Raw genomic sequence first — 19,156 nt, 5'->3', positions numbered from 1 at the left:
AAAAAGAGCTGTTTTAACATCACCCCCCCCAAAAGTCGCACATGTCTTGTTGTTTGACTGCCGCTATGAAAAAGGAAAAATCAGGCAAAAAGTAAATGTGAGCATTCACACCCTCTTCTCTGAGGGAGTCTGAAGGCAGAGGCGCGGGGCCAAATGGCCGGTGCTACCGTAGCTAATCTGTGTCCAGCAAGGCCCAGAACAAAGCCTGGGCAAGGCTCCGATTCACTCTCTGGTGCTCGGGACTGGAACTGACGGCTGTTGTCGGAGGCCAACATTTCCCTCTTTTTGAATCTATTGCTTCTCTTTTGATCCGAAGCCCAAGTGAATTTGTCCAGTCCTAAAATATACATTGGTTTCTTCTGCACAAAAATAATGAACTTGCTGTGGTACCGAACACACAGCCGAGGAAAATGTGAAAAAAGAAAGGGGCACTTCATTAATAATAATAATATCTGTGAATCACTGTGATTCACAGTTCTGTCAGGACTGTTAACACAAAGCTGATGTAGATTCACATTCATTAATCAACGAGTGTTAACGAGTGTTGTGAAATAACTGATGTCCAACACATTTTTCACATCTGATGGGGAATTCATGCTTATGCTTTCAACATGCTGCCTACTTCACAGGAACACTGACATTCACACTTATGCTACCAGCAATGTTTTTGAAATAAATATGATGAAGATTGCATTTAAAAGTTGTCTGCAACAAGGTCAGACATTATGATCTATATCAGCTGCTAAACAGAAGAAATAGAGAAACATAAATAATAACAAAAAAGACAAGTACAAAATCAAAGTCACTGGGAAGCAATACTCGTGGGAACTGGAGCTAAAAAGGGAATTAATTTGTGTTAAACATGCAGTAGTTTGACCCTTTTCCTCTTTATTTAGTTACCTCGGAAGACAGGATAGCTCCATTGAGTTTTCCCATATTTCTTTTAAAAGATTTGTGATTTTAAAGATTTTAAACTTTAAAGATCTTAAATTTGATCGAACATAAAAAATGCTGATCAGCATTTTCAACCAAAAAAACTTGAGATTCTTGATAGGAAATAATCTGGAAAATCGGTAAAAGACAATATTGTTTAATTCATGGGTTTTGAGTGATGAAAATTACTTTTAAAAAATCATAATGAGAGTCTAGTTAATGTTACAGTAGGGACCTTCTAATCTTAGTCCTACTAGATGGAAGAAAAGGAATTAAATGCTTTATTGTGGCATTATGGCTTATTTACATCTGTATAGCAAACCCAATCAATCAGATTAACATGATCCCTCAGTGACTTCCCAGCAGCAAATAAGGCCAAAATCCAGAGGTACCGCTGTAGGGAGCAGCACTACACTTTCAAGTAAAAACCAAAACAAATATATAACTGATACTGTACAGAAGATTGATGACTCACACTTTGTGCACTTGGATGGGTGTGCATCCATAAACAACCCCACGACTCTAAAGCAGACCGTCAATGTCAGATGGAACAGTGATGCCATCACTTAACCTATGACAGCAGCGCATACAAACACTAACTAATGTCATTTTACTCTAGTTCTCAGTCTGTAACTGTCACCGATCACAAAGCTGGGTGTCACAATAGGTAGATAATGTGCTGAGAGGAATTTCATCTCCATTATATTGAGTTTACAGAGGCAGATCTGCTGCCTGTCGCTGTATATTCATGGTAAAATATATTCGCCCGTTGCCACTCGGAACCAACCAAACACACAGTAGATGATATGCAGGACAGTGGCCAGAAAAAAACTTTTAAAACAGATAAGAGGTTCCCTGTCGCCTCGAGTAGTGGTTAAGTGCGTATAGGCGAGTGGGAGTGGATAACTAAACTCCACTTGATGGCGGGTAAAATAGACACGGTAGGAATGGGTAGATCTGATGTGTCAGATTAGGCTGTGGATGCCAGCGCGGGTTTCATGCTACGTCAACACAATAAGGGACACCCTGACTGCTTTCATGGACGTCAGAGCAGTAATAACGCTAATGGACATCATGACAGATTCATCCTCTCGTGGAGACATTGGGGGTGGGGTGGAGACATTGGGGGTGGGGTGGGGGGGGGCCAGGTGCTGTCAGTTGTTTGCAGAGAGGAACGAGAGAGGACAGAGTAGAAACTACTGTGGCATACTGATGTAGGTACAAAGCTGATTGTGTCTTCTTACATCCGTCTGCTCACACGCAGCCATCTCTACGCCGCTCTCTCCGACTGTCCTCCCCTCTCCTGCGCCGCCATATTTTAGAACACAAAGTAGGTGATGCTACTTTTAGTCAAAACTGACTTAAAGGAGACACAGTATACTTACCTTCAGGTTAAAATTGTTATTCTTGATTATTAATTTAAAATGTTTACCTGCTCTAATAATCAAAAAACACATCTCTTTCCTATTACTGTCCACTGCAGCAGGTCCTCTTGTCACCCTCTGCCTGTCTCTAGGTGTTAGCTCTTTTTAAGGCCCCCTTCCAATTAAGCCCAGTCCGCTCTGATTGGTCAGCTCGCCCACTCTGTTGTGATTGGTCAACCGCTTCAAGCAAGCGCAGGAAATGCAGGCCATCGTGACCCCCCCCCCCCCCCCCAGATTTGCATAATGCATAGAAGTATGAGGATGCTTCCCTGGATGTATTGGCTGGATGACTGATGAAGCGTTTCAGGACCTGAGAAGCAGTGATGTCTGTGGGGGGAGGAGCTCCATATTTGTACATTCACAAAGACCTATATAACACACTCAAGGAAAGAAAATCTGGAAAAGCTGAGTCTGTCTCCTTTAATATCTAAATCTGTTTCTTTGCAAATGAAACTAAAACCCAGGCGAAACCACAGAGCCTGTAGTTGTGTCAAATTTTGGCTTTGTATTAATGCCCAAACTGAAGTAACTGCATCTGGATTTCGTACCTAAGTGAATGTGGTGTCATTCAACGAATTTAAAGTCACATATTTTAACATGTTAAATTGCAAAGTAAGTTAATATATTGAATAAACTATTCATTTTTAAAAGGACAGGCACTTCTCCAAAGATACATTTAATCCAAATTATATAAATAATCAAAATGAATAAATAATACTACATGAGCAGATAATAAAATATAGAGTTTATTTCTTTAAAATAAAGTAGTACAATCATAAGCACATCACATTGTGTGGAGATTATCCAAAAAGGCAGAGTGCAGTACTTGCAGTTTTGAGATATTATGTAGGTTTTATAACAAAACTTTAAACCCTTTTTTCCTTAACTGCTTCTGTCGTTAATACTCTGTCTTTGTTGAGCACTATAGAAGGTTTGTGGAAAAGTTCTTCCATTCAATACTCCCCTCACCCAAATGCCATAAATGTCATGGATTCTGGCTGCGAGATAAGACACCGTTTCTATGAGGATGCTTGTCGTGGTTATGAGCACAAAATGTACCATAATGTAGGATCATAAAATGGCAATGTAACGGCAGGAAGAGAAACTGGATGTATTTATACAGTACATGCACAAGTGAGCGTGTACTGCACTCACACACACACAGATACACACACACTGCCGCTAAATGTCACTTCCCAGAAAAAGCAGATAAGCTGGAGAGGGGAGCTGTCAATGGAAGAGAAGCGTAACGTAGTCACACATGCATTGGGGTCTCCACAACTGCTCAGTGAATTTACTGCTGTACACCATTCAACTCTGGGAGGAGGAAAAAACACAAAATATCACTTATGAAGGAATAAAATGTTGCCTGGCAACAAAACACATGTTCAGAAGTGAAAAGTAACTAAATCGATATGGTATTTTTCTATCCAACAAAAGATCTGAGCTTTACACCAAGATGCCTGCATTAAAATCTAGAATTACCTGTGTTCAAGGTGAAATTTATTCCTGTTGTGTCTTTTTTTGTGCTTTGTGTCTCGACAACAGGACATCATGAGGACAAGGGTTGTCAAAAATGTCAATACACCATTACTTTCACTTCAATACTTAAAAAAATCAACTGATCCCAGATGCCAAGCTACCATGTGACTGCAGGCTGAAGCACAAGCAGACTCCACCATAGGAGAACACACCTCACATGTACCTAAACATGTGAAGGGCTGGCCCCCTGACCCATCCAAAGAATTTAGAGAGGTAATGTTGTATTAATAAAAATGAATAAGTGTCATTAAATAAAACCAAGTGGCTTATGATGCTGTGATGTGATGCCAATGAGCTCAAAAGTTCCCCCCAAGCTAACAACTGTAACATGAGCAGATATCATTAACATTAACGATCATTAACTTGACCTTTTCACCCGACAGCACGATAAACCTCAGCTCAGTCTAGTCTCAGTGTTGACATTGGTTATTCATGGTCTTCTTCATTTCTCCTCCTTACAGCTATATAGCGTATGTCATCATATAGGGTATCCCTTACGGTATGAACTATTCTTTGACTGCAGCAAAGTGCCTGTACTTCTCTTAGACACCAACAGAGACTCATTTCACTTCCTGCAACAAATAGGCTTCGGAGAAGGGAGTCAGTAAAAATACTGTTCTGTGTTCACAAGTGGAGAAAAGATAGAAAAAGAAATACTTAAAGCAATATTGACGTAAAGAATGTATAGGCCTATATGGCAGGAAAACGGAAGAGAAAGAAGAACAGAAGAAAGATAGTATTAATAATGTTGGTATGTGTTCAGGGATTGTTTTCACCAGTACAGTGTGTTATACTGGTTGAAGCAAGAGAATAATAATCTTATTATTTTAAAAATAATCGTATTTGTGTGCCTTTTTCTTTTTAGTACGTTATCGAAAGTGATAGAGATTATAATTTTCCATTCTGTTGTATGGAAGTCTAACCCTAATGAAGACATCATAGCGGCTTTCAGATGTGCACTGAACTCTGGATGATCTCAAAGTTCTCCGGAGGGGTGTATGTGAGAAGGCAAATGTCCGATGGAGAGGCTCCAAACATTCTAAAACTAGCAAAATTGAAAAGAAAGGAGAATGCTAATATCTCAGGATGAAAAAGTGTTGCCAGACACACAAAAGTCGTGTCTGAAAACGGAGCACGTGATGGACGTCCCATGCCAAACTTTCTATTTGCATAATAAGCTGCTATTTTGGCAATCCAGACTGTGAGGAAAAATCCTTGAATGTAAATCTGGAAAACAAAAAAAATAGTTTCTCAGATTCACTTATGGAGTCGCAATGGAAAACGCGGACTCTCCCGGGTCACCTCTTCAAACTGGAAAAAACCAACCTGCGTTCGTTGGTGCACGCCGACTAGAAAACAAGGTCAACACTTTCCACCAAGTCAGCCCACGCTGGACAACAGCGGGGCTGAGCAGCCTGTTCTCTTAATGCTGCGTTTAAACACACACACCCAACCCTGGGTCCAGGCCATGCATAAAACATCACAGGCAATTCAGGAATGCTCACAGAAGACCTTCACAATGTCTCCTTGTCATAATTAAAAGCGTGAAACATGTATATTGCATAATATGTGAACAAAACATACTAAGACTGGTTAATAATTCACTTTGTAGTTTCTGATTAATTAATCAGCCTTGGTGCTCCTCTCGCTCGCTCTTCGTATGTAAAGACAGAGGAACTGCAGAGGCCAAAGGGTTGTTGTGTAAGTGCCATATTCAGCTGTGATTACTTTACAGAGCTCTAATATATGTTCCTGTTATCAAAATGAGGACTAAAGCTATAAAGTGCCACTGCCGTTGTTGTAAAATCCATTTAAACAAATACAGTATTTGATAGTGAAGAAAGATTAGTGAAGGATTGTAGTGGTTGTTCTCATCTCTCTTGTGTCTCTCTCACCCAGTTTAATGTAGTGTTTCTGAGCAGATATAAATATTACATTACTGTTGACTGGGTTAAGGGAATGATCAAATCTGCACACACCCCTGCCTTCGATAAAATGGACAGCATAACATTCAATACAGGAGGATAATTAAAAGTCCAATCCTGAACGGGTAAGAGTCGATACCTTTAGTGTGTTTGTTCCTGTGGTGATGAGGTGCAATACAGGATGTTTATATCTCAGCTTAGGCCCCCCCCTTATGAAACCACATTTAAATCCACTAGATCTGGATTTTTATTTGGATCTGCAGCTAATTGCATACACTTATAAATACAAGTCCCCTAAATATACTTGTTTTTTTATATCAAGACTGTTGCATTATTCTCTGAGAAATCAAAAAATTTGGGAAAACACGCTCTATATTAAAATGGTAAAGAGAGTGGAAAATAATTCCTGGATCCGAACCAAAATGTTATGAGTTATTTCCTGAGCCATTCAACCAAGTTTCCAAGGCTACATGAAAGTACCTCTCTGCACCCGGGGTAAGTTTAAATGCTGAAAGCTAAATCACACGCTAAATTCAAGTAAGTAGAGACTGGTAGACGGAAAGCGAAACTAGACTCCACTTCTCCCACTGTCCACAAATTAAGCCCAAATATTACGGATATAAACGCTCTTGTGCAGTTTTGAAGTCCTGCAGATACTCCACCAATTGTCAGTCTCAGCTGTCAATCATAACATTTCACCACGTTTTTACAGCATTAAATAACTCATTAAAACCAAAATTAGCGGAAACAAAAACATCTCTGAGAAAAATATATTCAATCATCTCTGGTGACTAACATGGACAAATGCATCATAGCTGAACAGCTTGGTGTTCCTTTTTAGTTTTTTTTTTTGTAAGGGACTTCATTTCCAAACAATGGTTCACAAATGTTTTTGGTCAGCAACTGTTCACATTGAGACTTCTTATCTGACTGCTTACTAAACAGGCTATGCTGACCCTTAGTGGTCACTGGTCCCTGAAAACATTATTTCAGTTTTTACACCCCTCTGTTGCTTCTGGGTGAAAAAAACCACAATGTCTTAGATTGTGCACTCGACATAAAAAAAAGAGTGAGAGATAAAAGCAGCATCAAAAGTGACGGGGTTTTATCAAAGCCTGAGGTGGCTGAGTGATTTCAGTGAGCGGGAGGGGAGACACAGATACAAGTGGGCAAATGAGAGGAATTGATATTGAGGGGAGAAGAACAAAAAAAGAGAGACAAATGCCTTTGGACACAAGCCATAAAATCTGGATGAGGAACGGTGAGTGAGAAACCCTGACAGCTGACCCCTCAGGTCTGACGGTAGGATTTTGATGTCGTTATCTTCGCTCCCCTCTATCTCTTTCTCAACTTTAGCATCAGGGAGTATTTGACAGACACGACTTGGGGACATTTAGCCTGTATGCCGAGACAGGCCCCTGACAAATCAGCTGGTTTAAGAACTTTCACAGAACATGTGTGTGCATCTGTATCTGTGTATGCATGTGAAACATCATCTGTACTGTTGGGTTTACGCAGCTAGACAGTCTCGCCCAAAGCACTTGCACAGAGGGTCAATAATTCATTAACAGGGGCAGAGAGACACAGACGCACAAATGAGACAAAGAGGCAAAATATAGAGTCTAGAAGAAGAAGCATCGGATTGTCGGCTTAATCTATGTTCTCTTGACGTATCAGTAAAATAGGCTGGTAATGTTATGTTTGTTTGCTATAAAAATGGAGGATGCTGGCAAGCAAAGTTGTCCTAAGCAAAGTAACAAACAAGGCTGTTTGTCCGTTTTGTTTGAAAGTACTGAAATACAAGTCCTGATAATTATTCATCTGTTTTTCTATTAAAAGATACCTGACTAGAGATGTTCAGATACTAGCATCATAAATGTCTCCTATACTGGGTCACCGGTACCGGTCCAATACCACAACTTTAAATTATATTAGTTACACCCAGATAAAACTGCAATGTTCTTTTTCCCTGGAAATCGCTTCTTCTTTGTCGTTTTCAAAACAGCAATTGTGCTGTACTGCCACTGACCAAGTACTGTTTTTTCAGCAACGAAGAAGAAGTGATTTCCGGTGGTGTAGCATTAGCCAGAGCTTTGGCAACATTTCATGCTGGAAGATTCCAAAAGTCAAAAAACAATGTGTCCTGTGCGTAAAACTTTAGTTTAGAAGTTTTATGCACTGGTGTCAGATCGATACTCCGAAACGGCGGATACGCAAAGTCCAGGTATCGGAATCAGTATCAAGAAAGGATCGGAACATAGCAAAGGTTACTAAATGACTGTAGAGAAAAGGTAAATATTCACGATGAGCTTAAAATGTCTCCGTCTTAGTGAAACGCTCAGATTAGCGCATATGTATTTTAAAACCACTGTCTCGTCAGATGTAACACGATTCATATGGAGAACGCTGGAGTTAAACCCACGTCCAGGTAATAATTCTGTGATTCACCCTCCCTGCATGTTCCTCTGTTGCACCAGTGATAAATCCTGACACCACACAAGGCAGGAGATTAGTTAACAGTCCAATCACAGGGAACTGGCATGCAAACTGCCTGAGAAGTCAGTGTGTGTGTGTGTGTGTGTGTGTGTGTATGATAGGCATGTGTAAGACGTTTTGCCATATGTCCTCATGACGTAAATCCATAGCATAGCAGAAGATCTTTTACAAATTTAGTTGCGTTTCTCTCTGGGTTGTCAATCATTTTGAAAAGTGTGTGTGTGTGTGTGTGTGTGTGTGTGTGTGTGAACAGGCAGGATGAAAGTGATAAAGTCCTTTGCATGTAATACAGTGTGTGCACACATTTCCCCTGCTACCTGATCTTCGCTGACAGTGTGTTTCATCCCGTGGAGCAAACTGCAGATCTTCACGGAGCAGCTTCTGAAGGTCTCTCCCTCTCACATCACACCAAGTCACCCGTTCCAAACATTAACATTTCTCTATCATCCTAACACTGAGAGGCCCTGTGTGTGTGTGTGTGTGTGTGTGTGTGTGTGTGTGTGTGTGTGTGTGTGTCTGTACAGTATGTACTGTATATATTCAAAAGGAGCTTTGGATTTGCAAAACTCTGCGGTTTAAAGTGTCACTATGCGATGGATGAGAGAAGGAAAGATTCTAAAAGGTTGACGGATAGATGAGAATAGTGTAGACGGAGCAGATCATAAGGGAGCTAATATCAAAAACAGGACAGGGAAAGTAGTCTCACACAAGCACTTGTCATAGTCCTTAAACCAAGCAAGGCTGAACTCGATAGCAAATACATTCATTAGCATAGATTATCAACACCCATCGGCCATCCTCTATGCAAATGTGCCTTTTGTATGTTTTGTCTGATACATTACTGAAGGTTTTGCTAAATATCAATTTGGCTCATCCATCATTTACACCGCTTCTCCTTTGAGGGTAGCGTGGGAGGGGGGCGCATTTATACCTTTGAACAATTGAGCATGTACAATTGACCGAAGCTGCACGTCTTGGACTGTAGGAGGAGGCTGGAGGAACCAGAGAAAACCCATGTGGTGGGGACAGGGAGATCATGGGGTGTCAAACCCACAACCTTCTTTCTGTGAAGCGACAGTGTTCCATCACTGTCGCACCCAAACTTCAATTGGATATTCATTCAAAAGAGAACTAATGTGTGCCTCATTTCAATCACAAACTTGAACCAACCTTACAGGTACCCAACAAAGTCTTTTGCCACTACTTGTACTAGCACTATGATGCAAAGTTGTTAAATGTTCAGAGTCTTGCGCAGTCCTGCTGGTGGTTTAATACTAATCCACAAGTCAACACAACCTTATGGATACTTATGATAGGGTTGGTCATTTGTTTCTGAAAAAACGTTTATTACATTACATTTCATTTAGCTGACGCTTTTATCCAAGGTGACTTACAATAAGTGCAATCAACCATAAGGGTACAAACCCAGGACAACAAGAACCAAGAAAGTACTATTTCTTCAAGAAAGCCAAACTACAAAGTGCTATAAGTAAGTGCCATTTAAGTGCTACTAAATTGTTAGTTTAAACTTTTATTCAAGGTATAGTCGGAAGAGGTGTGTTTTTAGTTTGCGGCGGAAGATGTATAGACTTTCTGCTGTCCATCTTATTTGTTGGAATTATTTTACACGTCCCGATAACTTATGGTCATCAATAATTCTTCTGAAAAAATAACTGGTGTCTGTGGCCTTCGCAGGACTGTAACAAACCTGACCAATCATTTAATTTTGGCTGAATGAAGTGATTGGCTGGCGTACCTGTCTGTAAATGTACCTGTCTGTCACTAACTGACCTGCCCAGCTGTGCGCACCCTGCCCGTGCTCTCACATGTGCATGAGCTGAGTCTTCACAACCCGGAGAGACACACACTGACAGAGACGATAGCCAGAAGTTAGCTAGCGCGTCACGAAAAAGTCAGCTTCAATCAGTTGTCACGAAGTGCACGTTAATGTGTTTTGGGGGCGTGGCTTTGACAAGAGGGCTGATGTGAGGGGGTGGGATGTATCAGTTAGCCTGCTCTTGCTAGCTTTTCCAGGATTACCAACCCTAGCTTTAAGTGTAAGTAATACATATTTAAGTGCAACTGTATATATCACTGCATAGATAAGTAATTACAAATATAATTTTACATGCTACGTATATATTTTTACACCAGTAATTTCAGCTCTACCTATAACCTCACCATGTCAGCGTTTCTTTGAGTAAATTGTGTTTGTATACTTCAGTTGTGCTTGATGACAGAAGCGCTGCTCTCCACTTCACCTGAAGGAGAAGGTCTTCACCACTGCCAACACTACACAGTGCTCCTCGAGAGCCACAAGCAAACACTGACTGGAATGAATTAACAGGCAAACTCAGCACGGCATGCCTGCTGATTACTAGTGAAAACACAAACACACACAAAACAAGATACAAAATACACACTACATGCTGCAGAGGCTCACTGCTCAAGCATTAAAAACCTAGTTACACACACCCACACCCCCCCCCACACACACAGGTTCATATCAGATGTTTAAGCTATAAAGTCGTCCACCTGCTCACTCATTTCACTCCAGTCTGGCCCCGAGGCCTCCAGCTCTATTTTCTGTTGTAACATTTCTCCTAAACATCTGCTACACGGAGCAGCTCATTTTGGAAATGCAACTAAATTACTTAATTTAATTAACCTATACCACAGGAGGGGTTTCACAATATTCACTAGTTTCTGGCGTGAAAGCATCTCTTCAACTGAGTGTACAATCTGTTGAAAGTTGAAGAGCTTTGGCATGAGTGTCTCATGTTTAATACATTCTCAAAATGTTGATCTTAGTAAAACATCATCTTCTGGAGAATTTTCTTCCAATCTGAGCGTACGTTTTTTATTTTTAGTAAAGGGAGAATCAGCAATAGTCAGCAAGCTCACAGAAAATACAGGTTTCATGAAATGCAGGACTTTTGCAACTCCTCGTCAAATATGCCATTGTGTTGCTGCATTCTCTACAATACTATTATTCCTATTAAAGATACATTTTTAAATACAAAGATCTGTTTCCAACATCTGTCAATCAAAGTAGGTATTTTGAATATGTATGTTTAATGCAAAATGTAGAATGATATGAATTAGAGAATAATCAAACAGAAAATGGCTAATTAAAACAAAACAGCACCTCACATGTAGAGCAGACAAGATGTAATTCATACAATATCACTTAATGAACAACAGGAAATTAATGTATGTTCCAGGAAAAACTAAATTTGCCTACAAGCATATTTGCTATTTTAGATAATTCCCCATTTCTCATTTTGACATTCACCAATGCAAACAAAAGCCAGACTCCTACATGAACATGCATCAAACCGATATCTCTCATATTTATATGCACTTCATGCCGCGTCAATTTGTGATGGTTTTCTAGGTAATTTAAAAATGTATGATTGAGCTGAAGACAGACATCAACATGAAATCCGCTCTCAGCTGTAAAACTTGACTCAAACACCATCAGTGTGCATACAGTGTATTTGTAAAGTAATAGAAACTTTTAAAAGAGAGACTAAAGACAAACTACGTGGGTTTTAGGAAACAAAACCTCAAGAGGGTTAAAAATTGGCTTCACTCAAAATGAAAAGAAACCGAAAAAGAAACCAACATGAGGGAAAATAGAGCTCAGGGTGATACAGAGAGAAACTGGCATGAAAACTCAACAAAGAGGGGACAACATAAAAAAAACCCTCGTAAAGCATCGTGAGACGTAAATAATGACTGAATGCGACTGAAATAAAACAACAGAGAGGAAAACTATTTACGCGTGTTATTAAAAATGACTGAACTGTCAATGGAACTTAAATTCAGCTCTGACAATCAGTCTCACTCCTCTGGGCCAAACTTTTCAAGTCTTAGTAATTACAGTGTACTGACCACACCCCAGTACACCTCGAAATATTTTGCTATGTTGATTAATCTATTAGACTTAAAGCCTTGTCAATATCTGCAGATTTTAGTTTTTGAAAATCTGCACACAATCTGTCTTAGTGACTTAAATGCTGTTTGTGTGTGGACGAGAGACCCAAACACAGAGAGAAAAGTTTGCATTAGTGTGGACAGGGCGTTAAAGGTTCAGTGTGTAGAATTTAGTGACATCTAGTGGTGAAGTTGCATGTTGCAGCTGAATACCCCTCACCTCACCCTCCTCTTTCAAACATGAAAGAGAACCTGTGGTAGCCTTCAGTTGTCATAAAAACTCAAAAGGTGTTTAGTTTGTCCAGTCTGGGCTACTGTAGAAAACATGAGGGCTTCCGTAGAGAGGACCCGCTCCAGATGTAAATATAAAGTATTCAGATATAAAGGGCCCATTATAGGGTAAAAACACACACACACACACACACACACACACACACACACACACACACACACACACACACAGACACACACACACACAGAGATGTCATGAACCCATGCAACAAATATGTACACATACACTTATTTTCTTACTTGTGCTGCTCTGTAAGTCTCGAGCAAACAAAAGTTTGATGCTCAGTTTTGATTGGCTCACTGTAAAGGTCATTTGTTCTGGAGTGAGGGTTCAGGCTGTGAGATTGAGATTGATGGGTGTTCGGGCCCGAACTCTGTGTGAGGCTGGTTTATAACTTTCAGTGACCAGCATGACGTACAGTGTCATGGCTGACTAAACACACACACACAGATATATATACATGAGATACATGTTATTATTTAATACATTTCAAACAACTTGCTGTTTTATGTTTTTAAATGATATATATTTTTGTTTTGTCCACCGGGGACAAATAAAGTTTGTTTGAATTTGAATAAAAAAAAAAACAACATCTAAGACATCAAAGGAAACCCTTTTGTTGTGATGTCACAGCAGCAGAGCTTTGATGTAAAGGACTCAGTTCACCTTTGACAGTTGGAGAGAGACACACAAGCGAGAAGACTCTGGATTACAGATCGTTTCTCAGCTTCTGGTTATTGAACTTCAAACACTGGACATCATGTCATCGTGGGAAACTCCAGAAGATTCTTCTGCTGCCTCAGGTAAGACACTGAAAACAGAGTAGCTATGCTAGCAGAAGTAGCTATGCTAGCAGAAGTAGCAATTTTAACGTGCAACCTGTGTGTGTCCTTGGTTAACAGCTTGTGTGCGCTGTTTCCTGTGTGTGCGCGTGAAGAGGAAGATATCAGAGGATAGCTACTTCTGCTAGCATGGCTACTTCTTCTGACTTTTAGTCTAAAAACATGTTGTAAATGAGGCCGTTTCTAGTGGAATTTGAATGTCGGCACTCACAGACACTGTGACGTCACCACAGGAGCAGTATGGAGGCATGTTGTGTTTTTTGTGTTGTTTGTTTACGTTTCAAAAATCGATCACCAGTTACTTCAAGTGCTTTTGATTTGGCTGCAACACTGTTTACCCCTGAAACTCCTAAAGTGTTTAGTGGACTCAAACACTTCACCCACATCTCCATCTGCACAGTAGTGAGGAGATGATGAGTGAATTGGTCTTCACATGGTCTTAAAATGACAACTGCAGAAAGACAGAGACATGTGACTCCTGTTGTGCGTTTGTTCATATTGTGTTGACTGAATGAATCTCTCACGCTGAAAACACCCACGTCACATATTCTGTCTCCACCATCTCTCTCCACAGTTTCACTGACAGCACCTGACGCTCAGGCCGGCAAGAAGCTGCACAGCAGTTCTTCCTCCTATTCGGTCCTGGACTTTCTAGGGCAAGGCAACTTTGGAATGATCTTCTCGTCCATGAACCTCAGGACCAAACAGATCATGGCTGTGAAAATCCTGAAGGACACCGAGGACGCCGGGGACATTGAGCATGAGGTATGAGACTGAAGTCTTTGTTTATATTCCTGTGCTCAGGTGTTGTCTGCTCCATCCGAACATGAAGCTGATCAAACTGTTGATAGTCTTGTCTCATCATGTCTCCTCTTCTCTCTTCAGATTACCATGCTGAAAGTCATCAGTGGCCTGGATGCGGATCTCACCAACATGGTCAAGTTCCATGAACAATTCCAGCACATGGAACAGACCTGTTTGGTGTTTGAGAAGCTGGACATGAGTCTCTATGACCTGCTACAGCAGCGAGAGTGGAAGCACCATCCTCTGAATGAGATCCGCCCAGTTGCCAAGCAGGTATGTAGCCGCGATCAGTGCATCATGAAACCAACACTCTTTTGTTAGAGAGATCCCCAAAACCTAAACCTAACACCCAACAACAGAACATGGGAGAAAATAATTCTAAATGTTGTGCATTCTTTGTGTCCCTGCAGGTCTTGGTGGCCTTGGATGCCCTGAAGGGTCTCGGCGTCCTGCACACGGACATAAAACCAGACAACATCATGTTCGTTAACATGAAGGATCAGCCACTCAGGGTCAAGTTAATTGACTTTGGCTGCGCCATGATGGCGTCCCAAGTCAAGCTGGGGATGGAGATCCAGCCGTGTGGGTACATGTGAGTTCATCCTGCACAGCATCTGTTTAGCAACATTATTTTCTCTGCCCTGAAATGTTTCAACAGATTTTTCATCTGTGGCTCATGTCTTTCCTTCTCAGGGCTCCAGAGATCTCTCTGGGTCTTCCATTCTCCGAGGCCATCGATGTGTGGGGGGTCGGGTGCGTACTGGCGTTCCTGTACCTGGCTCAAAACCTTTTCTCCATTAAATGCCAATATCAAATGGTATTTATCATCCAACCAAATGGATTTTTATTTGTTTTTCATATTCATAGAGAATGTAAGTGGATGTGATTCTCATAATGTGTATTCTGTCTGCAGATGAAGAACATGGTGACAGTGCTGGGCCAGCCTCAGGACCACCTGCTCCGTGCTGGAATGTACAGCGAGCAGTTCTTCATCGAAGAGGAGGGTGTAGACAGTCCATCATGGAGACTGATGGTAGTGTAAAGATGTTCTTCTATGTTTGAGAATTTTAATGGAGCATTTTTAAATCATACTGCCCTGTTCTCATCTTTATTTATTTTTGTTCCTTCAGACTGCAGAAGAATTCACGGCTGTTAATAACGTGGAAACAGAGGAAGAGGAGAGCTTCATCGAGCTGCCGAACTCCCTCAACGGCCTGATTCATGTGAGTACTCTCTCATGTGTTGTACGAGTAAAGACTGGATCTGTACCAGTTATTTATCTGTCAATCGGGAGCTGGATCATCTGACCTGAAACCTGTTTTCAAATCCAGATCCATCCGAAGTTGGGGGCGGCTGAGATGGAAGACCGCATGGCCTTTGTGTCTCTGTTGGAGGGGCTGCTGCATCTTGACGGGGATGAGAGGATCTCTCCTCGTCAAGCTCTGGAGCTGCCCTTCATATCCATGAGCCACCTGAGGGAGGACGTCCACAGCCGAGACTAGTAAGTGACCACATGTCCTTTCACACTGGAACTAAACAACACATCAGGTTGGATGGACTGATGGTTTTCATTAATTGACAGTGACTGATTTACTAATTGATTGTCTTTCCTCATCTAGTCTGACCACCTCCGAAGTAGCAATGAGGGTCTGCCCAACGGAGGACAACGTCCACTTTTCAACGTCAGACAGCAGCTACTCTGGCTCCATGGACGAAGTCTCCTGGGATTCTGTGGAGGCTCTAGACTCCACAAGTGTCACCAGTGAACAGTTCTGCTGTACTGACCTGAGAACAGTGTCCACAGACACCTCAGTCTGGTCGTCCATCGGAGATGATGACACCAGGGAGGAAGTCTCCGGGTGGTCTGACCGGACTATGGACTCCGGAGATACCTCGGCCTGGTCGTCCATCGGAGATGATGACACCAGGGAGGAAGTCTCCTGGGATTCTGTGGAAGCTCTAGACTCCACAGAATCCCAGGAGGACAGCGTCCACGGTTCAACGTCAGACAGCAGCTACTCTGACTCCATGGACGAAGTCTCCTGGGATTCGGTGGAGGCTCTAGAATCCACAAGTGTCACCAGTGAACAGTTCTGGTGTGCTGACGTGACAATAGTGTCCACAGACACCTGGTCGCCACTTTTCAATGGAACCAGGGAGGAAGTCTCCTGCCGTTCTGACGAGGCTGCAGACGTCACCGCTGCAGCCACAGCCTCCTCGGGCGGCAAGAGGAAGCTGTGGAGAAGAATTCGAAAATTCTTCTCGAGCCTCACAAGCTGCTGCCGTCCGAAAGTTGAGGACTGAATATATATTTCTTTATTTCTTTATTGGTGTTTTTCTATTTTAATATACATTGTACAAATATGTTTTTACTACTTTTTAATACATTTAATTGTTTAAATACTTTTTTAATACTGTGTAATATTTTTACTCCATTTTACTACCTTTTAATATTTATAATGATTTTTATACCTTGAATAAGGGTTGTCTGTTGCAGTGTGTAAATAAAATGTATTGAATGTATTTCAGTCCAGTGTCTCATCATTATACAAACACAGAGTCTCAGATCTCAGACACATTTAGATCTGTATCGTAGCATCGACCACTTGTGATTGGATCACTCAGGATGGATGTGGATACCTGGTCTGAGCTGTGACTTAGTGATGCTCAAACCTTTACCCTTCATTCCACCCACAGTTATTCTCTGGTGTTCTCTCACTCTTAGTCTCCAACAACTTATTGAATCTCAGCAGGTCCTCACACTGCAGCCATGAGGCAGAAGCAGATCCAAACCGTGTTCCCCTGAGGAGGAGGCCTTTCAGCTCCACCAGGCCCTTTAGAATTAAGACTAATGTGACCTCCAATGGCAGCATTCAGCGTACGTGTCACCTTCTCTATACACTGGTGAGAGAGATAAAGTTTGAAGGTGAACTGTTAATCCTTGGAAAGAGATTATGGGTGAGAAAGGTACCGAAGGTAAAGAAGAAAACACGCTTTCCTCTCTGCACATTGTGAAATTGATCAGTTATTGGGCCACAGATTCAGTGTTTCTGGGTAAGAGGCACCGGTGTTAATGTACTGTGGTCAGTTTCTCACACACACACACACACACACACACACACACACACACACACACACACACACACACACACACACACACACACACACACACACACACACACACACACACACACACACACACACAATATTTGCAGTCCCTGAAACTAAGCATTGAGTGCATCCAGCAGTGAAAGAGCCGACTTTAAAAGGTGGCGGAGTCAGGCGACAGGCTTTTGGCTGAGCCAGCGTCAAATCCGAACAGCCAGAGAATCGGGGTCAGCACCAAATTATATCCCAAAAGTTGGAGGGAGACAGGTGAACAGGATGAAAAAGAGGAGGAGAGGAGCAGGGTCAGAGGAGAGACAGAGAGATCTCCAAGTTGCTCAAGGGCCAAGTGAGTCATAGAGATGCGTAGCAGCGACTGTCCCCTGTAGATGAATAGTGAGGCCGGGTGTATGGCAGCAAAAACAGAAAGGATGAATGAAGAGGTGGTGAAGAGGAATAAACTTCCTGCAGTGGTTGGCCCCATCTGATCAGCGCTTCACTTGCTCAACAGAATTTACAGGCGGATATACATTTTTTACAGCCTGATGTAAATTTTTACGACACCTGGTGAAAGTCATAAGGGTTTGTATGTTTTATGGGGGAGAAGAGTTCAATCCACTATTCACTAAAACCCTGCCCTGAACAGATAGTGACTGTCGTTCCGCTCCAGCAGCCCTCGCCAAACTTCACCTATTCAACAAGAGCCACCTCGTTCTAAAATCCCTTTCTGTGAGATATGCTTTTTGAAAATATGAACAACAAAGAATACCTTTATCTATCCATGTATGGAAGCGAAGCAGTGTTATGTTACAATGAAATAACAGTGTGAGTTTACATTTTCTATATCACACCTATAAGACGAAGACTAACTGGCTCTGCAATGCAACACAATAACAAAGCTGTATATTTATTTCTTCTTTTGCCTGATTTAGCTCATCTCTTAAGTTTATCTTAAGCTATTTTAGGAGCTTCCTTTTTAGCTGAGCATTCTCTTAATGTAATTGTATTTAATCTACCTGCTTTATTTTGTTTTATTTTACTATTTAATCTTGTTTATTTCATTGCTCATTGTATTGCTGTATCCTATTTTCACAGTATTTTGAAGCACCTTGTATTGCAACTTTGCACGGCGCTGTATACATTAAGTCTGATTTAATTTGATTTGTTTTCATACAGTAATGTACAGTATGTAGTCATATGCTGCATATTGAACACTAACTAACTAATTAACTAAGTAACTAACAAACTACCTAAGACTCTCCTATTCAAACAAGTCACCCGGAAACATCAGTCGAAGCTAACATCAGCTACATTTGATCAAACTGCTAACAACAGTTTTCATTTCAATCGCCAAAATTGATGGTCACCGCATTAAATTGAGAAGTCTTTTATGTTTCTACTTCTCGCTGCCATCGAGAACTCAATGTTTAAAAACTTGTTATTAATTGTGGTTGGAAAGTGCACATGAACCATGCGCGATCAGAAATCTTGACTGGTCAAGCAACGGAACCAAAGGTCTATTAGCAATCATAATTATCAACTGATGGACATTGACTATTCTTAATTTGCCACTACTCGACACAAATGGCTGACGAAGAGACACAAAAGGAACAATCCGATTGGTTGGGGTTACTGTCGGCTCACCTTGTTCCCTATGGCTTTCTTCGGTGGGAAGTTGAAGGTTTCCACCTGTGGAAACTGGCTTCTCAGGTGGCTGTGGAGCTCCCTGAACTCTGTGTAACGTCTGTACACATTCCACTCGTTGTCTAGGATGCGGATGTACACCTGAGGATAGATGAGATGGACATAACTAGTGAGTCATTAAATCAGCAATTAAAATCACTGCGAGAAAAA

The 19,156-nt window shown here is 41.4% G+C and overlaps 2 protein-coding genes across 3 annotated transcripts in view; one reads left to right on the top strand and one right to left on the bottom strand.

Annotated features, from left to right (window-relative positions):
• The window catches only part of snx29 (sorting nexin 29), a 140,619-nt gene that overhangs the window by 13,085 nt on the left and 108,378 nt on the right, over positions 1-19,156 (bottom strand). Inside the window, exon 19 of the mRNA XM_034571143.1 lies at positions 18,947-19,087. Within this exon, the coding sequence (XP_034427034.1) occupies positions 18,947-19,087 (141 nt within the window). The remainder of the gene's footprint in view (positions 1-18,946; positions 19,088-19,156) is intronic.
• Positions 14,658-15,702, top strand: LOC117753247 (homeodomain-interacting protein kinase 3-like). Of its 2 annotated transcripts, none has more exons than XM_034571224.1 (5): positions 14,658-14,789; positions 14,891-15,014; positions 15,111-15,230; positions 15,328-15,420; positions 15,529-15,702. In XM_034571224.1, the coding sequence occupies exons 1-5, from the start codon at positions 14,677-14,679 to the stop codon at positions 15,697-15,699; spliced, it is 621 nt and encodes a 206-aa protein (XP_034427115.1). In that variant the 5' UTR covers positions 14,658-14,676; the 3' UTR covers positions 15,700-15,702. The 2 variants fall into 2 exon arrangements, with proteins under 2 accessions (XP_034427115.1, XP_034427114.1); XM_034571223.1 differs by having other exon boundaries at positions 15,328-15,447.

This window comes from Hippoglossus hippoglossus, chromosome 19 (genome assembly GCF_009819705.1).
Source record: "Hippoglossus hippoglossus isolate fHipHip1 chromosome 19, fHipHip1.pri, whole genome shotgun sequence".
NCBI lineage: Eukaryota > Metazoa > Chordata > Actinopteri > Pleuronectiformes > Pleuronectidae > Hippoglossus > Hippoglossus hippoglossus.
Note: the sequence above shows the minus strand (reverse complement) of the source record. Positions and strands in the feature narration are given on the sequence as shown.

What these genes read in the sequence shown, in the direction of transcription:
- LOC117753247 (XM_034571223.1), top strand. Translation starts at nt 14,677, where the DNA reads ATGTTCGTTAACATGAAGGATCAGCCACTCAGGGTCAAGTTAATTGAC. An exon ending in TTAAATGCCAATATCAAATG is followed by an intron (nt 15,015 to 15,110) that starts GTATTTATCATC and finishes TTCTGTCTGCAG; the next exon opens with ATGAAGAACATGGTGACAGT. An exon ending in GTCCATCATGGAGACTGATG is followed by an intron (nt 15,231 to 15,327) that starts GTAGTGTAAAGA and finishes TTGTTCCTTCAG; the next exon opens with ACTGCAGAAGAATTCACGGC.